Below are 21,468 nucleotides of genomic sequence, written 5' to 3'. Positions count from 1 at the left end.
TCTTAGCTCTCCACTTGCAAAAACGTGCCTTAGAATGAACAAGTCTACAATCAATACACCCGACAAGACGAAAAAACGTGTAATAAAAACGTTTTTTGGAAAACAATGCTGATTCATTTCCACTCTTGTCTTGCACTTGCAGATCATGGAGGCAAAATGAGTATCATGGAAACGGCTGTAAAGTAATTAACAACTGTTTGTTGAAACGGCTTCGTAACAACACGATAATATGATGATAACACACCCCACTGTAGCTAGGCACAGTGAGTTTGAATAGTATTTCAATGCAATTCAATTCAATTCAATTCAATTCAAATCAAAAAAGCTTTATTGGCATGAGAAACATTTACATTGTCGAAGCGGGTGAACAATAAAGAAGTCTAAATATAAAACGCTAAATACAAAATATATTTACATATATGATATTACACTATACTATGCTCAATATATAAAAACAAATCCGGTATCTCCTATGAATGGTATGAATAGTATCTCACTTTAGAACTGTCCCAAACAACAGGACACATATAGCCCACCCCTTTAAGACGCGCGCACGCCCCTTTAACGGCGTCACTCGGCGGGCTGGTATCTGGCCGCTGTGTGGTATGTGTGTGTATGTGGTCGGGTTGTGGTTGTGTATCAGGTCGGGCCGTGTTGATAACGCCACGCTTTCAACGAATTTCACGCAAAGAGATGGGAAATTAAGAAGACATGGCTCTATACCAAAACGTGCTCACGTCGGTCGTCCTGTTGGTGCTGGTGGCTGGCGGCAGTGGTGAGTTTAATGAACATATCCCCCGGTTTGTGCTCCGTGTGTTGAGTAAAGACGGCGTTCCTGGAGCGGCTCCTATTGTCGCTCCTCATCATGGCGCTTTGTGTGTGGGGATTTGGCTGACCTTATTGAGCTAGCCTCTACACTTAATCGCCGTGGTTTGCGTTGACCACTAGTAAGCCTGTTGGCTCGGCACCGATATCGTAATATTAATGTGTTGATAGCGACACGTTAAGTCATGTTGGTGAGCGGTAGCCGCACGGAGCGGCCGAACAACAACACGGCCGCTTTGTTTATTCCGAGAAGCTGTGGACCGAGTGGTCTTGTTGACACTCCTCAACGAGGGGTATGAAGGCGGAAGATAAACCCTGGAGCCTGTGTTGCTATATCTGTGGGTTACAAGGCTAGATCAATGTATTAAAACACTACTAATCCAAGTCTATTCTAGTCTAATCGGGAACGGGCGACCGAAACGTCCCAGCCCGTGTGTGTTGGTGGAGGGATTGACTCCACGGGCTGCTTTGTTGTGATATATATATGTTATCATGATATAGGCACGTTATTTTCAATATTATTTATTAAAAATGTTGTTTTAACAATAAGTTGTCAGCATGTTGTCTATGTCTTGTACTATAAGCCAAGAAGTCCCGCACTGCACTTGCCTTGGTCATATGCGTTTGTCACAATATTTGCCAATTGAATCCTCAAGTAGGCTATAAATGGAACAAAATGAAACAAAATTCATTTTTGTTTTCTTTTTAAAGATCTACACAAAGTGTATGTGGATTTAAAATAATTGAATTCCATTTTTTTGCCCATACACAGGTGTGCATTTTATGTAGTAAAAAGTATGTTTAGTGGGCCCCCAGCGTTGTGTGAATGGCCTCATAGGGCGACAACAGCCGTCCATTCAGGCTGCCCAGACTGGAGTCAGGGGTGAAGTCTGGCTCCTTTGTGATGGAAAGTGGGGTTTTAAATGCACTGGTTATTGGGCTGTCATGGCCTCAATCTTTCATGACTGCCTTGAGCAGCTGACTCCCGGTTCCAGGCATAAATAACAGATTCACGTGGCTCCCAAAAACACTGGTATTAGCTATGTGCAGTTTTTTAATGATTTCTGTGAATAGCGTCCCAATCAGGGATTTATTGAATAGGTTTAGTTGCAAGACATTGTTTATTGGAGTCCATTGGCTGGTACTCATTTCGCTCTTTTAGTATTCTTTACAATTTACTTACTCCTGTTCCTTTGCAACTTAACACAAAAACAACAAAGGCGAGTATGCTGAATATCCTCTCCATTACCCTGTGTGTTGTGTTGTAAATGGTGAGTCATCCCCCTTCCAAGAACCAGTGAGATTTTGCCCTCCCCCGCTTAGTTGAGATAGTGTCATGGCACTAAGGTCTGGTCATTATATCATGCAAAGGAACGATAGAGGGAAGTAAATTCTGGATGGCTGTAGTGCCACCTGAGTGGGCTATTTGAATGGCCCGGTTAGTTTAACGCAACACTGAAGTGTGAGGAAGAGTGGGAGGACCTGTGCTCTCCACAGACTTTGTCCAGCTGGACAAGCCTGTTGTGTAAGGGGCGTCTGTCTGGAGCCACTGTTTCACACCACATAATGGATTATAGCATGGCATGACTGAAACCAGACCAACCCAAAAGTAGCTGTGCTACTAATGCAGTACACAGGCTATGGAGGGGGATCCACAGGAAGGCCTGGAATGGGATGTATGTTTCAGCGTGTGCGCTTAGCAACATGGAACAGAAGTCGTCTGTGTTTAGGAGCCTGTATGGATCCAACACAACTGCAATACGATATGGCCGCTGAACTGTACAGATTGCTTTAAGGCAAGGCGCGCCTTTTCTCCCAGCTTTTCTTTTACTCTCACTTAACACAATGGAGCTTGGTCTGAGATTATATTCAGTTGGAGTACACTCCAGGTTTGCTCACTCTCAGACCCCCCAGGGCTGTAAAGGAGAAGTTCAGGATGATCGTTGTCTCCGCCATACAAAGTCCTTGGATGGGCAGGGTTCAAACGATCCGATCATATGAGCGCTTGTGCTTGTTGTGTTAAGTCGTTCAAAACTGTCACCCCGCCCGCCAGGTTAGGGTCATTCCCAGAGGTATCTCTGCAGGTTATAGATGATAGGCCCTGGTTGTAGGAGCGTTGAACCTGACAGGTACAGGTGCTGTTTTCAGGCACGGTGGATGTGATGAACTGGAAATAAGTGTTCATTTTTTTTTTTTTTTCAAGTTTGGGGCATGCACATACTGGCTTTGGGAGGATTAGAACCTCAAGAAAAGTATGAAGAGATCTAGGAACTTAATGGTTTTGTTTTAGTATTTACTAACAGACATGCAGTAGGGGAAAGTTTTCTTTATACGGTATACTTCTCTATACGTCAAGCAATTGTTTATTTTATTCTTGATGTGACGCTATCAAACAGCCCCTGCGGCCCTGAGTCCCAGATAATGCTATACTGTCTAACTAGCCTATTTTCCCAATCCACCTTTGAGGGGTATTTGTGTATGTGTGTCTCAGCGCATCCTGTTTCATTATTATTCCAAGTTGCTCTTCTGTAAAGTATGTTGGGCCCCGGCACTGACTTCATCAGCCAAAATGTTGGAGTTTTAATGTTGCGTCATTATGCCATATTCCCAAAACAATAACAAATAAAAAAGTGCACATACTTTCAAGTTTCTTGGCTTAGTGAGACAAATGGGCCAAACTCACCAAACTTCACAAAATGGTTGCCAGTTGGTCAGGCAGCTGTTGACATCAATCGTCATGTAGACCTAGATTGTAAAACAGACATTCAGTCAGGACCTAAACCACCTTTACTTGCTTTCTTATTGTATAATAAAAAAAATAATACAAGCATCAATTGTTTAATGTGTACTAAAGCCGTGTACACACCAGCTGCGTCACTGTGTTGTGTGTTGTAACGCTGCGTTTACCCAGTACCGCTGCATGCCGAAGCAGTTGGGTTGCTTTTCGGGTGAGGCATGCATTGGATTTATCGAATATGCATCAAATCCACTGCGTAGAGCTGGTGGGAAGTATCAAAATATGCAATGTTGTGCTAGCTAGCTCATAATTTAATTGAATAGTATCAGTTTATGAGCACTGAATTGAATCCCCTTTTTTATTTTAGTTATGTTTTCCACATGATCTTAAATTTTATATAAAAAAAAAAGATGATGTCCAATCATGGTGGTCTAAACCCTAGTGACAGCCTATCTCCCGCCTAGGTTTGAATTTTGGAGGGAATTAATTGTTATATAAAGACCAGATAGAATTTGTTATTCCATCTTTCAACAATGAGACAAATGCTGAAAAGTGTGCTCTGCTACACGTAGAGCACAGATCCATGTGGCTCTGCTACATGTAGAGCACAGATCCATGTGGCTCTGCTACATGTAGAGCACAGATCCATGTGGCTCTGCTACACGTAGAGCACAGATCCATGTGGCTCCAGCCATAACTGACTGCCAGTAAACAGGCTGGCGTGGGACTTTTCGGCTGTGTACAGTGGAGTTACGCTATTGTTTTAATAGCATCAATTGTCCCGCTCCCTGCGTTGGATTAGTGACGTAGGCCGCATTCCAGTAGTGATGTAGGCCGTGTTCGAGTAGTGACGTAGGCCGTGTTCGAGTAGTGACGTAGGCCGTGTTCGAGTAGTGACGTAGGCCGTGTTCGAGTAGTGACGTAGGCCGTGTTCGAGTAGTGACGTAGGCCGTGTTCGAGTAGTGACGTAGGCCGTGTTCGAGTAGTGACGTAGGCCATGTTCGAGTAGTGACGTAGGCCATGTTCGGTAGTGACGTAGGCCATGTTCGAGTAGTGACGTAGGCCATGTTCGAGTAGTGACGTAGGCCATGTTCGAGTAGTGACGTAGGTTGCGTTACATTTTATGCAACACAAAGCGCAAATGCAGGTGGTGTGTATAGCATCACTGCAGTGTGTAACACTGACCTGGATCATGTCAAGTCTGGACTCTCCTTCACCCCATCCTTACCACAAGTATACACAAGAATCTCGTTAGGGACCTCCAGAGGCATGGGGTCCTAATTGGTTCTCCAGACATGGCCTCTGACTGACCTGGCCCCAGCACCAACTTGCTGTTTTGCCACAAGGGATTTGCCCCCCCCCTATACTACCACCACCAAACAGTTCACCCGTCGACTGCTCTTCTCCTCCTCACCACTCACACTCGGTGCCGTGAAGACGATAGGTGAGACAGGCGACGTGGGTTGCTTGCAAGCCAATTAACCACTAGCCTTTTACTGTAGTATAAATGTGGGTGGGGGGAGCTGTGGTCTCAAGCATACAGGGATTCACCTGATACCTGGCCTCCATTTTACCTGTCTCGTTGAAGGCGTGTTGGATGCCGTTTTCTTTGGTTGTCGGCCTCAGGAATGTGGATTTAGACTTGCTCTGCTTTGTGGTTCTCTGCTTGTCTGCTGGTCCTTCTGTTGGTCCAGTGTAGGGAAATGCACTCGTTCCCCGTCCTTCTGCTTCTCTTTTGTAGTGATTTGAATCAGGTTATCCAGTGCACTGATTGAACTCATCTAAGGGTTTTGGTATACAACTGCTGACAGGTTAGCTTAACATGAGCACAGGTTGGCCTATTTGATGGAGTCTGTGCTTCTTAATCAAGGATATACTATCCTGTCTTTTATACTGTCCCTTTGATTGCTTCATATTGAACACAATTCACACTACTCGTTGGTTCTTGCCCTAACTAGGAAGACTAACTATACAAACCTCTTGTGGGATTGAGCTCATTAGGTGCCACACCAGAATTAGCGGCCAGCTCCTCTTCCATACCAAGGTACAATGCTGTAGTGTGTGCAGGTGCAATGGGTGAGGCCGGCTCTCACAACAGGCGGGGGGTCAAATGGAAGAATAAAGCCACTATAAACAAGCAACATTTTTTATTGAGCGAACAAAGCAAGGTTTTTGGACGAAACCCTGCTTGGGGTCCAAGGCCGGTGTGCAGCCATCGCTAGCACCAGTCGGTGCTCTGGCAGGCGGTACATGCGTGGGAGCAGACAGGATACGCTGCAGCCTAGAGGGAGGTGGTTGTCCAGAGATAGCTGGTGCTGCCGTGCCCCAGAGGCTTCACTTTAGAATCAGATCAGTAATCTGACCCTGAGATGCAGACAAAGGTAATGACTCCTCCTTCTCCACCATTGATTAGGGCAGAGCACTACTGTGTGTGTGTGTGTGTGTGTGTGTGTGTGTGTGTGTGTGTGTGTGTGTGTGTGTGTGTGTGTGTGTGTGTGTGTGTGTGTGTGTGTGTGTGTGTGTGTGTGTGTGTGTGTGTGTGTGTGTGTGTGTGTGTGTTGTAGTGTGTGTGCACTCACGGAAAACACGTGCACTCACGCTGTCTGGTGGCGTCTGCTTGTCTTGATCAGCTCTCAGTCTGGTATCTCAATGGATCTAATTTCAGCCTGTGCATTTTGGTAATGGCCGCGGTGCTCTGCACGCATGCAGTCGGCCGTCTCTCTGTCTGCGCCCCAGAACCCCCTCCTCCCCTCCGGCCCTGGACAAATGGTCTTCAACTATTTTCCACTGACTTCACCTCCTTATCTCACTGGGAGGGCAAGCTCTGTTGTGACAGGGTTATTGAGTCGGTCTGCTTTGTATTGAGTAGGTCTGGCTGTGTAACAGGCTTACTACTAGCAAGGGGATTGAGTAGGTATATTTTGTGATAGGGTTACTACTAGGAAGGGGATTGACTAGGTCTTGCTTTGTGACAATGTTACTACAAGCCAAGCAAGTGGTTTGAGTAAGTCTGTTTTGTGATAGGGTTACTAGGAAGGGGATTGAGTAGGTGTATTTTGTGATAGGGTTACTATGAAGGCGATTGAGTAGGTGTATTTTGTGACAGGGTTACTACTAGGAATTACTTTCATGAGTAGGTCTGACTGTCAGCCGGTCAAAAACTGTGGTTAGACTTTAAATGCACATTTTTCACTCAGAAATTCCCCATGTTCCTCTTTTTCTGGTCCCTTATAGAAGTGTCTGTGTTTTATTAATCCAAACTATGTCTGCCATTTCCTGCCTGAACACGAATGGAATGAGAGGAACTTTACACCAGCAACTCTTTAACGACTCCCCTTTCGCTCTGGAGTCCTAGAGCACCCCCCTATCCCTTTGTCTTGTTCCCCTCCTCTCTGTCAAAGTCTAGACTGAGCTTTAATGACCTTCGCAGCTGGTCAGTCAGACCCCCCTCTCGCAGCCTCAGGCTTTGTAAGCTCACATTAATGTCACCCCTCCCCCAGACCAATCCACAGCCTCATTGTCCCGCCCACACCGGGGCACCCCCTCCCCCCACTGACACCCCTTCTGCTGTCTGGCCCTGACCACCACCGCCATAAGACTTTAGTAGTATTTTACTGTTGCCTCCATATCCTGAGAGTGGAACCCCTGCTCTCCCCCTCTACTCCATGGCCCCCCACCCCTCTTCCACCTCTATTCTTTGTTCAGTTGGGAACCCAGACTAGTCCAAAGCTCATATCGTCCTAATCTCAACACAAAGGCCCTCTGTAAAGCCACAGTGACCTCATGCTGCCTCAGATCAGGAACCTCACGCTGCCTCACATCAGGATCCTCACGCTGCCTCACATCAGGATCCTCACGCTGCCTCACATCAGGATCCTCATGCTGCCTCACATCAGGATCCTCACGCTGCCTCACATCAGGATCCTCACGCTGCCTCACACCAGGATCCTCATGCTGCCTCACATCAGGATCCTCATGCTGCCTCAGATCAGGATCCTCATGCTGCCTCACATCAGGATCCTCACCCCCTGCCTCAGACTAGGACCTCACCCCCTGCCTCAGACTAGGACCTCACCCCCTGCCTCAGACTAGGACCTCACCCCCTGCCTCAGACTAGGACCTCACCCCCTGCCTCAGACTAGGACCTCACCCCCTGCCTCAGACTAGGACCTCACCCCCTGCCTCAGACTAGGACCTCACCCCCTGCCTCAGATCTCTGTTTGAGGTTATGTATATATGCATCTTCACTCCCCCAACAGGTCCACTTTGTCAAGTTCTTGCCCGGTAGCCTGGAAATCCAGACCCACATCTAGAATGCTGTAGGGTCTGGCAACGAGTAATGAAAACGGCCCAACTCGAGGGGCGGCACCAAGCATGCATTTGAAAATATCACTGCACGCAATTGGATAACACTACGACCAATCAGAAGAATACAAGGGGTGACGTATCGAGACCAGCAGAGCTAACCAATAGATTCTCTTGCCGTATCCGATCGGTAAAACAGCAACGCTTTTGGCCCGCCTATATCAGATACACCGATGTGATTGGTTAATGTTCTGGGCCAGGGGAATCGGGGACTGAGTATAATGCTTGTTCCCAGAATGACTCGCTGAGCAAATTCAAATTGTGCTCTTGCGAGAACGCCAGGGTTCTTGCCCGGTACGTTGGGACACAAACAATTGGGTAATTTGGGGATGTAAAGTTTTAGACTTTTGCTGCTTTGCGCATTATTTAATTTGTTTTTGCCCTAATTCACAAGGCCACAAACCATGGGCTGTAGTCTTGAGGAGAAGAGGGTTTTTAGACACACACACACACACACACACACACACACACACACACACACACACACACACACACACACACACACACACACACACACACACACACACACACACACACACACACACACACACACACACACACACACACACACACACACGGTTACTGACTAGGTTAGTAGGGTTAAAACTATTATCTCACTACGAGACTTCAGCCTAAACACTGTCTGTGAGATCACTAGACAATCTTTATGGACACCAGCCATCGTTGGTTGGTTCAGCTCCCCTGCTGATTGGACGGATGTGGTCCTGCCTGTTGATTGGTCCACAGGAATTGTTTTTCCCTAAATGATCGGCCTGCCTCACCTTATCCGTAATCTGCAGGAAATTCCAACTGCATGCAACCATAGTAGCCGGTTTTGGAGTTTGCCACAATCGGTGGCTGAGAACCTGCCCCTCAACTCCTGGGAACATTCGCACGTCAAGGCAGACGAGCAGTCTCACCACACGTTGGTGAACAACAAACTCAATTAACGGCAAGAGGTCTAGGCGGGCAGGCAGAAACACGCAGCTTATGTGCGTGTGGGATCCACCCTGAATGACAGCAGGGCTGTGCATGTTGAACTCTGGGATGTTGCATTCAGACGGTGCAATAATCCATGCATCAGTTCACCCACCGTCGGTCACTTTTGGGCCAAGCAACTTTCGGTAAGACCTCGTGGAGAGGGGCCAACGCTTTGATAGGAAAGGTTCTGGGTGTTGATGTTTGTGGGGGTGTTGCAGCCTGTGAGCAGCTCATTCACAGAGAATCTGGAGGGGAGTGACTTCGTTTAGTCACAACCACAGCAAACATCCACATGACTAGTGCCATCTTCCCACACACGTTTTTGGTCTAACCACCACTAGCAGACAGAGGTATTTGTTGGCACTGAGAGCAGGCTGGACGGGATGGGGAGTCCTGGGTCTCCTCCTGTGGTCTTGGTTAGTCCCCTCCATTCTCTTCACTTCTAGGATTATCTCTCTATCATTCATTCATAATGAAATAAATAATTCATTATTGTATATCAATATTTCATTTAAACGTTCTGGGTTGAAAATCAGTTAATCATAATCAGGTCAAGAACATCATCAGCTCTGCATGTGGTGGCAGAGTCAAGAGTCTTTTGTTCTGACCTTCCTCTAAATGAGAAGCATATGCGCTGTGACTCAAGCTCCCTATTTCACTTCTAATCAAATCAGCTCGCAGCGCCGTGCTTCCTGAGTCGCCACACAACCCTGACCCTTGGTGGTGGTGGGCCCAGTGGCGGTTCTCAGCCCACTGCGGACTTCATGGGCTTGTTTTAACGGGCGGCTTCATTCCATGGCTTTACCTTTTTTAATAGGGCCCCTGTGTGTGAGGCATGGTTTGAATGCACTACCCCCCCTTCCACACGCAAGCACACGTTGTTTGGTTTAACAGTAGGTGCCTTTTCTCAGGAGCTGTAAACGTGTTTGGCCAGAATCCACATGAACGGAGTCATACTTGTTCCGATCAGTACAAACGTTAAGTTGGATTACACAACTTTCCGGTGAAACATCTGATAAGGGCTGTTGGTACGTTCTTTAAACACATTTGAACTGCAGACTTCAATGACTGATTTGAGTTTGTTTTGTGTGTATGTTTGTTGTGTCAGGTGTGCATTCCACCACTTATTTTACGTGGTGACCGTTCCTATTAGTGGAGGGGGAAAATCGATACTGTTCAGTCTTGTGATATTTTGCGCACGCAACTATATCGATGCATAGCACAAAGTATTGCAATTTTTTTTTCTTAACTTGGTTTACTCTGATAGCATTTAGCATGTTGACCAACTCCTTTTTCTGTTCAAAAATTTCTGTTCAATATTCCCAAATTAATTTAACATTTTGTTTGAACTTGACTCTAGCAGTACACATTTTTGTTATTTTCCTTAATTTTTATTGAAGCTCTAAGTTACTCGTATTTATATGATTATTCTCAGGTTTATGTTACTCTATTATGTTTGCTTTATGTTAGTCTATTGTATTTAGATAATTGTAAGTTATGTGCTGGGAGCTCAGCACTCATGTGAGCGGTCTCCTATTCAGAGAATAATTACTATGGTCCTGTGTCCTGGATGTTCAAGGACAAGGTTTTTGCACTACCCTACTAAGTTTTTGCACTTCAGTTAATGTGTAGAAGATAATGTTGTTCACAGAATTAAATGTGACATTTGAAGTGAGTTGGGTAGTCTTATTTTCTTCTTTTTTTGTAATGCCTTTGAATAATATAGGGGTCATGAATATCAATATATCGCAGAATCAAATCGCAATACTTGCTGTGTCGCAATATGTTAAGAATCGCATTAATATTGAATTGTGGCCCAAATATCCCAATACTATCAAATCGTCACATTATTGCCAATTCCCACCCCTAGTTGCTATCATGCATCCTATATCATTTGGATGTTGTCACATCCATGGTTGTCACACACTGAATAACGATTGATGTATTATGCAGCCCAAATCTCTCTCATCCAGACTTTCTCTTGATGCTGAAGTGTTGTCAACTGGTGTAGATTTGAGTGAAAAATTGCTTATTGATTACGAGGTGGAGCAGAAATTCCACTGTCAATTATTTTTCCACAATGTTTACTTCTAATGCAAACCCTGTGGTCAACCTAATGAGGTATTTGCTTTATGTACAAGGATTTATTACCGATAAATTATGTGAGAGGAGCAGTTTGTCGATAGTTTCTACAATAGTTCCTGGCTTAATTAAACAGGATGTACGGTAAAGTTAGCACACTTACGGCAGATTTTTATCCATGAACAATCAAAGAATCAGGGCTCTGCTGACGAGTCGGAAGTCGGGCACAAAGTCCGGCTAATTATCATGTATGGTGTACCCAGCGTTAGCATGCTGATTTTTAGCACTTTTTTTTAGATAATAGAGGGTATTGGTTGGTGGCCGGTGGGCATTATCATTCACAAACAGTTGATTAACCTTAGCTGATAAAGAGATCTACTGCACTGGGGATGCGGCCCAGGCCTTCGCTCTCCCTCCCCCTCTCTCTCCTCTCCCCTGGTTGGGTTTCTGTCCTGGTGGACCGCTCTCTCTCCACCCAGTGTGTTTGGGTTCATCTGCAGTGGTAGATCTGATTTCAGGGCCGCCAGGGGCCGTCTGGCTGCTGCGAAATGCTGTCTCTCTCTCTACACGCCACCCCGACACACGCCACTATAAGGAGGCTACAGCAATGTTTTCATTCTGGGTACAGTCGGCCCCCTGCTGGACAAGTCATGTTAAAAATAAAACTGAACCACTCACCCCTTTTATTTAATTGAAATAAAAAGGAGGAGGAGGAGTTGTCTAGTTACTTTTTTTTTTGTTGTTTTTGTAAATGAAAGACTTATTTTCTAATCAATATTCTCTCCTTGTCCCTCTCTCTCTTTATCTCGCCCAGCCCTTCGTTGTAACTGCACCACCTGTGAGAGAACGGGCTTTGAGTGTGAGACGGACGGGGCCTGCATGGCCTCCACCTACATCAGCCAGGGGAAGGAGGAGCACATGCGCATCTGCATCAACCGGGACCACCTGGTGCCCCCGGGACAGCCCTTCTACTGCCTGAGTGCTGAGGGGCTGCTCAACACACACTGCTGCTATGAGGACTACTGCAACAGCGTGGATCTCAAGGCTCCTGGTGAGTGCCCCCTACATTCTCACTCTGAAACCGCTCACCTCACTGCGGTCAACTCGCTTCACTCTGAACTCCTCTAGCTTCACTCTGTACTCGTAGCCGCCTATTGGCCTTTCACACATGAGCTCTGGAAAATCCGGTCCGGAGCTGATCGGGAGTTGCCTTTTCACACATGCAGCACACAAGCGGAGCTAGGCCGCATCAGACTTGTTCACACACATACCAGAGGTCCTCGGTGTACGTCAGGCGAGGTGGTGGTGTGGCTCCTGGGTAGAGAGTGTAGGAGGCGGGGCGTGATGCTCAAGTATGCAGCGGAAGTCAGTGTTTTGTTTACACATCGACGCTGGTGGGTGAGGCTACCAACTCTGTACTGCACTCATTTAGTGGGAATATCAATACCCCATTTATTAAGATATGTCCAAAATATCAAAAGATGAAAAACAAAGAGGTTGGAACACAAAATACAGGCGAGAAGACACAGAAGTACAAAGCGGAGTACTCCCGGTTTTGCACTGCTCGCATGATGGAAATGTCAGCAACACATCACCAACACGCCCACTCGCTCGTTGTGAAGTATCTCAGATTCTCCGGACTGTACACTAGGGGCCTGGCCGGGTACACTCCGGAGGGGCGCATTCACACATTTGCGTTCACACAAACGACCCCACATGCTATTATCCGGAGAACGTCCGACTTACGGTGAATGTGCGAAAGGCCTTCTAGGACTTCGCTCTGAATTACATGTAATCATCCTCACTCTGAACTACACATAGTCATTTAGAAGACTTTTATCCAAAGTTTCCGGAGTTGATTTGGATAAAAGTCTGACTGAGGGAAATCAAAGTTGTTTTGTCTCAGTATAGAATATTAGAATAAAATGTAAAGGAACCTGGATTACTCTCACTGGAGTGACAAATTACTCCTCTATATCCCTCTGTCCAATCCTACCCCTGCCTCTCTCTCACTCCCTCTCTGTTCCTGCTCTCAGTCCCCAGGAAAGGGGACGGCTGGCCGGGGACCTGGGGCCCCGTGGAGCTGGTGGCGGTGATCGCGGGGCCGGTGTTCCTGATGTGCGTGGTGCTGATGGGGGGCGTGTTCCTGTTCCAGTACCACCAGCGGGCCTACAGCCACCGGCAGCGTCTGGATGTGGAGGACCCGTCCTGTGACCACCTCTACCTCGCCAAGGACAAGACGCTGCAAGACCTCATCTACGACATGTCCACCTCAGGCTCCGGCTCTGGTCAGTGGTTTCTCTCATATTTAGATTGACTTAATTAATTAATTAATCATTTATTATTCGCACTGTAAATAATGTCCAGATCAGATATTTTCATTTGGGGCTATGAATGTTGGTTTATAATAATACATTTTATTGTCACTGCCACTTCTCATAACAGAATAAAGAGCCAGAATTATAAAAACAAATAACACTGGCCTCAGTGACGTAATATTCCTGAACAACTCAATGTAACCCTTGATGTGTGTGTGTGTGTGTGCTGCCCCCTGCAGGCCTGCCGTTGTTTGTGCAGCGCACGGTCGCGCGGACCATCGTGCTCCAGGAGATCATCGGGAAGGGGCGCTTCGGCGAGGTGTGGCGGGGGAAGTGGCGGGGCGGGGACGTGGCGGTGAAGATCTTCTCGTCACGGGAGGAGCGCTCGTGGTTCCGCGAGGCGGAGATCTACCAGACCATCATGCTGCGTCACGACAACATCCTGGGCTTCATCGCCGCCGACAACAAAGGTCAGAGGGGAGCTAGTTGTTAATTAAAAATGAAGAGATCACACATCATGCACACATGTACAAAGGGTGATTTCCTGTTTCCACATGGAATATTTTATTTGGATATAACTAAAAACTTGTATGTTGATGTGATTAGGCTCCAATGTTTATTAGAACATGTCCCTCTATTCCCTGTTCTCATTGATCCGTCTACTCTCTGTCAGACAATGGCACTTGGACCCAGCTGTGGCTGGTCTCGGACTACCATGAGCACGGCTCCCTGTTCGACTACCTGAACCACTATTCGGTCACCATCGAGGGCATGATCAAGCTGGCCCTGTCCGCGGCCAGCGGCCTGGCCCACCTGCACATGGAGATCCTTGGCACACAGGGTGAGCTCCATCAGCAGGGAACCTTTCATACAGCGGCATAGTAGTGGACCATTTTGGGGGGTCTTTTGGTTGCGGGCCTATTTGTGGTGGTTCTTGGTGGTGATGTTGGTGGTTTTTGGGTCTGCAGGCAAACCTGGCATCGCTCACCGCGACCTCAAATCCAAAAACATCCTGGTGAAGAAGAACGGCATGTGCGCCATAGCCGACCTGGGTCTGGCCGTGCGCCACGAGTCCATCACGGACACCATCGACATTGCGCCCAACCAGCGCGTGGGAACCAAGAGGTACGCATAACGAGGCTCCCCTCAGGGTGGATGACCGCCGCACCAGAACCTCCAGACCTGACCGTGTGTCCCTCTCGCCCTCAGGTACATGGCCCCCGAGGTTCTGGACGAGACCATCAACATGAAACACTTTGACTCCTTCAAGTGCGCTGACATCTATGCCCTGGGCCTGGTGTACTGGGAGGTGGCCCGGCGCTGCAACACCGGAGGTAAGGCAGTGTAGTACAGCTCTCCCTAATGTGTGTTGAGTCCACGGGCGGCATTTGGCTCAGGAGGTAGAGCGGGTTGGCTGCTAACCGGATGGTTGCTAGTTTAGATCCCTGGCTCCTCCTAGCTGATTGTCGAGGTGTCCCTGAGCAAGGCACCTCAGCCTGTCGCCCTGCATGGCTGACACAGCCGTCGGTGTGTGAATGGGTGCATGAATGGGTGAATGTTGGACAATATTGTAAAGCGCTTTGAACGGCGACTGGTTAGAAAAGTGCTGTATAAACGCAGTCCTTTTACCATCGACATGTGGACACAGAGCGTTACACCAATGCTAGACAGGACTAAGCCAGTCTCGTGCTCTCAGGTATCCATGAGGAGTACCAGCTGCCCTACTTTGACCTGGTGCCGTCAGATCCGTCCATAGAGGAGATGAGGAAGGTGGTGTGTGACCAGAGACTGAGGCCCAATGTACCCAACTGGTGGCAGAGCTACGAGGTGAGTCCCCCATATGATGCACCCTGCAGACGTCGAGGGTACAGCCACTAAACACGAGCGCTGCAAAATGATGAGACATGATGAAAAGGAACTTGATATCGTAAATCTTTACTGTAGTTGGGGTTTTGTTTAGATTGTTTTCCAACACAGATCACACACGCTGTACAACATGTGTTTGTGTGTGTGTTTATCCACCAGTCGCTGCGTGTGATGGGTAAGATCATGCGTGAGTGCTGGTATGCCAACGGTGCGGCGCGGCTGACTGCGCTGCGCATCAAGAAGACTCTGTCGCAGCTCAGCGTGGAGGAGGACGTCAAGATGTGAGACGGCCAGACCCCCGCTCAGCGAGGAACAACACATGCAACCGAATAACGTATGGAACAAAGAACACTATGAGACGGACTGCAACCGGAGAAAAGCCCTGCCAGTTTTAAAACGCCAACACACTCCAAGTTGTGACAAAGGCCTACCTCACCTTTTTTAGCCAAAACTACTGAGAACCTCTCCCCCCCCCCCCCTTCGTTCCTCCTTCTGTTCTCCTCACCCTCTTCTTCAGCTTTTTCTATTTTGAGATGTTCTGTCACCTCAGACCCCATCCTCCTCCCCTCCTTCATTATCTCCATAGGCCCAAGAACCACAACATAACTGTTAATAGCATCACTCCCACCCTCTTCCTCCTCCACTCCCCATAGCAGGACATGCTACTCTACCTTCCTCTTCACTCCCCATAGCAGGACATACTTCTATACCCTCCTCTTCCTCTTCACTCCCCATAGCAGGACATGCTACTATACCCTCCTCTTCCTCCTCCACCCCCCAAACTGGATGTGCTGCAAGACCCTCCTCTTCCTCATTCATCCCCCAAACTGGACATGCTACTATACCCTCCTCTTCCTCCTTCACCCCCCAAACTGGACATGCTACTATACCCTCCTTTTCCTCCTTCACACCCCATACTGGATATACTGCGAGACCCTCCTCTTCCTCCTCCTCCTCCACTCTCCTTTAGCGGTGCAGGATATGCTACTAATGTACAGTGATGGGATTGTTTTAAGTTTATATATTTTGTACCTCTCTGGAAATTTGGCCCCACGGTGAACTGACTTTGTCCAGAAGACTCAGCGAATAATGTTACGGGCTGATGACGCAGACGACTCCATTTTACTGTTGTCACGGCAACGCTTTCAATGTAAACCTGTGTTTAGGGAGAGGCTCAAACACTGTTTATTGGATGATGGTCGTGGAAGGAGCGGAGCAGTGCCTCTCCGTGGGGGGGGACCGGGCGCGGTGGGGCGGGTGGGAGTCGACGCGATGGTTTAAGAATGAACAATAGTAACATGGCCCCTCCCCTACCTCAACAGCCCGCTGACAGACGTGCGTCGAGCTGTATCGTAGCTTTCAGCACCTTGTGCACAGCTGTTTCTCATGTCATGCGTCATTCTCCCACTTTTAATGTCGCAGGGATAGAGTTTAGTGGATTGAATTTCTATTAATTTATTTGAGTTTTTTTTTTTTTCGTTTCATGTTGATGAATACACTGTGATGTGCTTACAAGCCAGTGTCCTGATATATAATCAACTTTGTTGTTACCAAACCCATTGTATTTAAGAAAAGGTTTATTATATTGTTTAAAGATGTTGACATGTTCATCAGTGCTCGCATAATCCCATTGGTACCAGGCAATGAGATCACCCACACTGAGCAATTAAGCGTATAATGGCAATGGAAAAATACTGTTGATTTCATGTTTTTGTGTGTTTAAAGACGTATTGGGTGTTTGCTTTGATTTTTATTCTTAAGACACTACTGATGGGTACATGTATGATTTGTGTATATAAAACACTCCTGTTAATGCCCACATGCTCCACTGGAAGGTACTTTTATTTTGAATGTTTTTCATCTGCATGGTTTGTACGTTTTGAAAAGGAAATCTGCTGGATTCTGAACTCCTACCTGCTACTCGAGCAGTTTGGTACTACTGATCCTAGTTCATGTTGCTGCGTTTGTTTGGTTTTCTCTTTAAGAAGTAACTGGATGCACTTCTTTTCGGGCTCTTTTTAAGAGCTCACTAAATCTGATCCTTCATTCTCTGGAGTGGTATCTCTCGTTGACACTGGAATATAAAGGGGCATCATTTTTAAATCTGGATTCTCACCAATTGTTTATTTATTCAGAAGTACAACAAGTGAAATGTCGATTTAACTGTTGGACAGGGTTGGTCACAATGTTGGATGTGAACGATTTACGTGCTGTAGAGTGAAATAATCTAAAACCCTAGGCTCTGTAATTTTGGTCTTTTTAACAGACTACTGAATTGAAAGTATCACACTGGCAGTTGGATATCCCAGGGCTAACTATGTTAACCTGTACTAGAGGTTCACTTAATGCACTATTATTTTGAACCAGTTCAATGTTCCCTTCTGCATGTAGTCGCGAACACTGCAGCCATGTGATTTTTAAACCCTTATCTTGTCCATTTCCTCTGCCTTTCCGTACATACTCAAACTTCTGATAGTCTGCCAAACCTGTTGCTTTTTTGTAGGAATATGAACTTATGTGTGGGGCAGAGGATTGAAGGAAGACTGTCGGGGGAACCCAAATCTCAAATTGGTCTTTTTTCTTTTTTTCTTTTTTTTATGGGTATTTTATCAAAAGATATCCTGTAAAATATTTCCAGTGATGCAAATCTTTTCAGAATTAGTTTCAATGTGTACATAGAGGATGAACAATAAATACCTTTTTTCTTATGATGGTCATCTTTATTTAAGAATTGGAAAATGTGGGTGATGGTTTGTTGTCGTAAAGGGATCTCCTGTGTTTTTACTTCATTACTTTTCAGGGCAGGCTCTATGGTTTAACTATTTCTGCCTTGGATTGCAAAATAACCGACATGTCACTTTCAAGTCTTGTTAGGGAAGTAGGGAAGGGGGGTGGGGTTCATCACAGGACCGTGTCCTTCTGAAAGCAATCATGTTGATTTCAATTACTAACTGACTTGTTGTACACAAGGCAAGCTTTGAAACGGCCAGCTTACATCGCCATCTAGAGGAAGCCCGTGACTTCTGTCGTGGGGTTAGACATGAATTCAATGCCATTTTAAGGATCATTTTGAATCCCTGTTCCACGGTTTCCGTGGCTTTCCGCTACTCTTTGTAGAAAAGTTTCATTTTTTTTCGTCTTCCATGAATTACCTGTTGTATAATTGCTACGTGACGTAGACCTTGTTGATTTTGGTTAACTTTAGTGATCAATCCACCTTCTCAAGTCTTTTCTCTATTGCAACACTAAGCGAAAGTAGGGCCTCCACCTGCAGCAGTCCCCGCAGGAGCGACACCAGCAAGGCCCTGCGAAAAGTACACCCACTCGAAGCCGTCATGACGGTAAGTCCCTGTTGGTTATCGTTATTTTGCAGCCATGCATCTCCTGAATACTATTTAATTATTTCCTGATCAAATTAAAATGTTTTTTTGAGTGCTTGCTTGAATACCTTTCATGTAAAATTGGAGAAACGTGCACAGAATTTAGGCTAAAATCCATACATTGAGATGGCAGGAATGATTTGTAATTAATAAGTTACTTTTGTAATCAACATGACTTTTTTTAATCACTGTGTAAGAGGTCATTCCTCCCCCTGAGTGTGTATTGACTATTTCTGGTGATTGAAATGCTCATTGCAAGCTTCCTATTTATGTCTAGTGTACCCTACTGTCCACAAGCAGTTCCCCCCCCCTTCCCATATGGATATGGAGAATTGTTGCCACGCCCCAGTGGTGGTGGTGTCATATCTACAAAAGAGGGCATTCAAATATACTACAATGATCAATTAGGAGGCTTAAGCCCTAAAGGAAGTGATGCAATAGGTAACTTGAGTCAAGGACAGTAACAAGTAAGCTATAGACCTGGGGTCTCTTTCATATCAACAGGGGTCTCAATGGACGCATAGGCCTGTCACAATAATTATGACAATAATATCGAACCCTTTCTGGGCGATAAATTGTCCCAGAAATTATTGTGATAAGTGATAATATTGCTGTTTTGAGACCATTTTCAACTAATATAATGATAATGGCATAATAATGCAAGTACACCCTTTCAAAGATCAATAAACTGTTATTTCTAAAGAATATTTAACACTGGAACTGGAAGACATTTTAAATATCCAAAATAAATAAACAAAACAACCAAAAACAATAAATAAAACTGAAATAAAAACTACATGAAGCGAAGTACACTGTGAGTGTGCACTATTTAGTTTTTATTTCAATTTTATTTATTGTTTTTGGTTGTGTTTGTGCATTGTATTTTTTTTCACAGCTGGGAAAACTGCATCGGATGACTATGCTTTAAGTGCACTACAGATGCATGTTTGTTGTATTGGCGCGTTTAGTTGCTACCGTTTTACAACAAATGCGATATACTGGCCCGCACAGGTTCACCACGCTCATTCGGTTTGAACCCGAAGTGCTCCCACATGACAGCTGTCGTGTTCGGCTTTGAAACCAATTGTATCTTTGTTTTTCATTCCTCCAAATCTCAACTAGCGATTTCTCTGGCTTGCTACTCCTCAAGGGGCTCTCATGCTGCACTCTGGCAGAAGATGCGCGAAAGACGGGCGTAGACGGGCTCTGACTCTGTGTAAGAGTCAGAGGGCTCCGCCTCCCCACACAGAGGCCATGCGGCTGACAAGTGACACAACTCGAGGGTTAACTCCTCATTACGCTAAGGAAGCGAGAGGGGTCTGTCGAGACCGATGCTCCGGAGAAACACAAGAGGGGTGCTTGTGGATAAAAGGGGTACACTAGACATAAATAGGAAGCACACTCAGGAGGAGGAATGACCTAGTGATGGCTCGTTCGCGAACGAATCAGTTCAAACGAACAACTCTTTAACATGAACGAACCGACCTGATTCCCCGTTGCAGTTCGTCTCGTTCGTATCGTTCGTTCGCCGAGACTCAACTCCCAGCTCCAACCACTAGTCGCTGAGTCGCACTGACTCGCGAGTCACCGTTCGTTCACTGACTGTTTAGCGGTGAAGACTCGAGGACTGAGAAGTCACGAGAGCCAGCCGGGCAACAACATCCTGAAGCGCTCCTCAGCTAAAAGGAACTTAGTTAATGTTGTGTTGATTGATGACCGTTTGCACCATTGCACGATCGTGATTCGTTTAAGAATGAGAACGAGGGAGTAGCTGAGTCTGACCAACTCGGCTGAGAACTGTGCATTCGCGATTCGTTTGAACTAGTGGTGGCTCGTTCGCGAACGAATCAGTTCGAATGAACGATTCTTTAAAACGAACGAACCGACCTGATTCGCCGCTCTCGTTCATCGTCGTTCGTCTCGTTCGTTCTCCGAGACTCGACTCCCAACTCCACCCACTAGTCGCTGAGTCGCGCTGAGTCGCGCTGAGTCGCGCTGAGTCGCGCTGACTCGCGCTGACTCGCGCTGACTCGCGCTGACTCGCGCTGACTCGCGCTGACTCGCGCTGACTCGCGCTGACTCGCGCTGACTCGCGCTGACTCGCGCTGACTCGCGCTGACTCGCCGTTCGTTCACTGACTGTGTTTAGCGGTGAAGATTCGAGGACTGAGAAGTCACGAGAGCCAGCCGGGCAACAACATCCCGATTCCGAACATGAAGCACTCCTCAGCTAAAAGGAACTTAGTTAATGTTGTGTTGATTGTTGACCGTTTGCACCATTGATGATGATTCATTTGAGAATGAGAACGAGGGAGGAGCTGAGTCTGACCGACTCGGCTGAAAACGTGATTCATTTATTCTAAAAATAAATGAATAAATATATATAAATATGTATGTATATATATATATACATTTGTGATGTATTTATTTTTTATTTATTTTGTGATATATATTTATTTATTTATTTACTATATACAGAGACCACCAGACCACCTTGAAGCAACAAAAATGGTCTATTAAATATAAGATGGGTGGGCGAGAATAGGGATATAGTGCCATACCGTTAATATGAATTTCATTTTCATATATATATATATATATATATGGTCATTTCACGGATTCCTGTGAGACCAGGTGGACTCGGCCGTTGAAACGGGGATCTGTGTGAATATCAGTGTCATTAACTTGCATTGGAGCAAAATCACGGACAATTGAAGTGATTCCGTGAGGCCACCACAGATTTTGAGTTAAGCGCCCGTGGTCATTTCACGATTCCTGTGAGACCAGGTTGCCTAAGTCTAAGTTGATGCCATTCACCTTGATCTCCTAACCATGGCTTCAACATTCATATGAAGAACACGGAATCAAGGGGGAAATCCACGTCTGCTTCATGTCACCGCCGTGGCCCACAGAGG

The 21,468-nt window shown here is 46.2% G+C and overlaps 1 protein-coding gene across 1 annotated transcript; it reads left to right on the top strand.

Annotated features, from left to right (window-relative positions):
- Positions 1–638: 638 nt before the first annotated feature.
- acvr1ba (activin A receptor type 1Ba) lies at positions 639–16,457 on the top strand. Its single transcript, XM_084480204.1, has 9 exons — positions 639–775; positions 11,805–12,041; positions 13,027–13,278; positions 13,548–13,778; positions 13,982–14,149; positions 14,277–14,433; positions 14,518–14,642; positions 15,005–15,135; positions 15,334–16,457. Exons 1-9 carry the CDS (start codon positions 712–714, stop codon positions 15,457–15,459), a joined length of 1,491 nt encoding a protein of 496 aa, XP_084336330.1. The 5' UTR covers positions 639–711; the 3' UTR covers positions 15,460–16,457.
- Positions 16,458–21,468: the final 5,011 nt, after the last annotated feature.

The sequence above is a fragment of the Micromesistius poutassou genome, assembly GCF_964030765.1.
Source record: "Micromesistius poutassou genome assembly, chromosome: 15".
Taxonomy (NCBI): domain Eukaryota; kingdom Metazoa; phylum Chordata; class Actinopteri; order Gadiformes; family Gadidae; genus Micromesistius; species Micromesistius poutassou.
The sequence above is the reverse complement of the archived record's forward strand: the minus strand, read 5'-3'. Positions and strand labels throughout refer to the sequence as shown.

What these genes read in the sequence shown, in the direction of transcription:
- acvr1ba (XM_084480204.1), top strand. Translation starts at nt 712, where the DNA reads ATGGCTCTATACCAAAACGTGCTCACGTCGGTCGTCCTGTTGGTGCTG. An exon ending in CATCGCCGCCGACAACAAAG is followed by an intron (nt 13,779 to 13,981) that starts GTCAGAGGGGAG and finishes ACTCTCTGTCAG; the next exon opens with ACAATGGCACTTGGACCCAG. An exon ending in GGAGATCCTTGGCACACAGG is followed by an intron (nt 14,150 to 14,276) that starts GTGAGCTCCATC and finishes TTGGGTCTGCAG; the next exon opens with GCAAACCTGGCATCGCTCAC.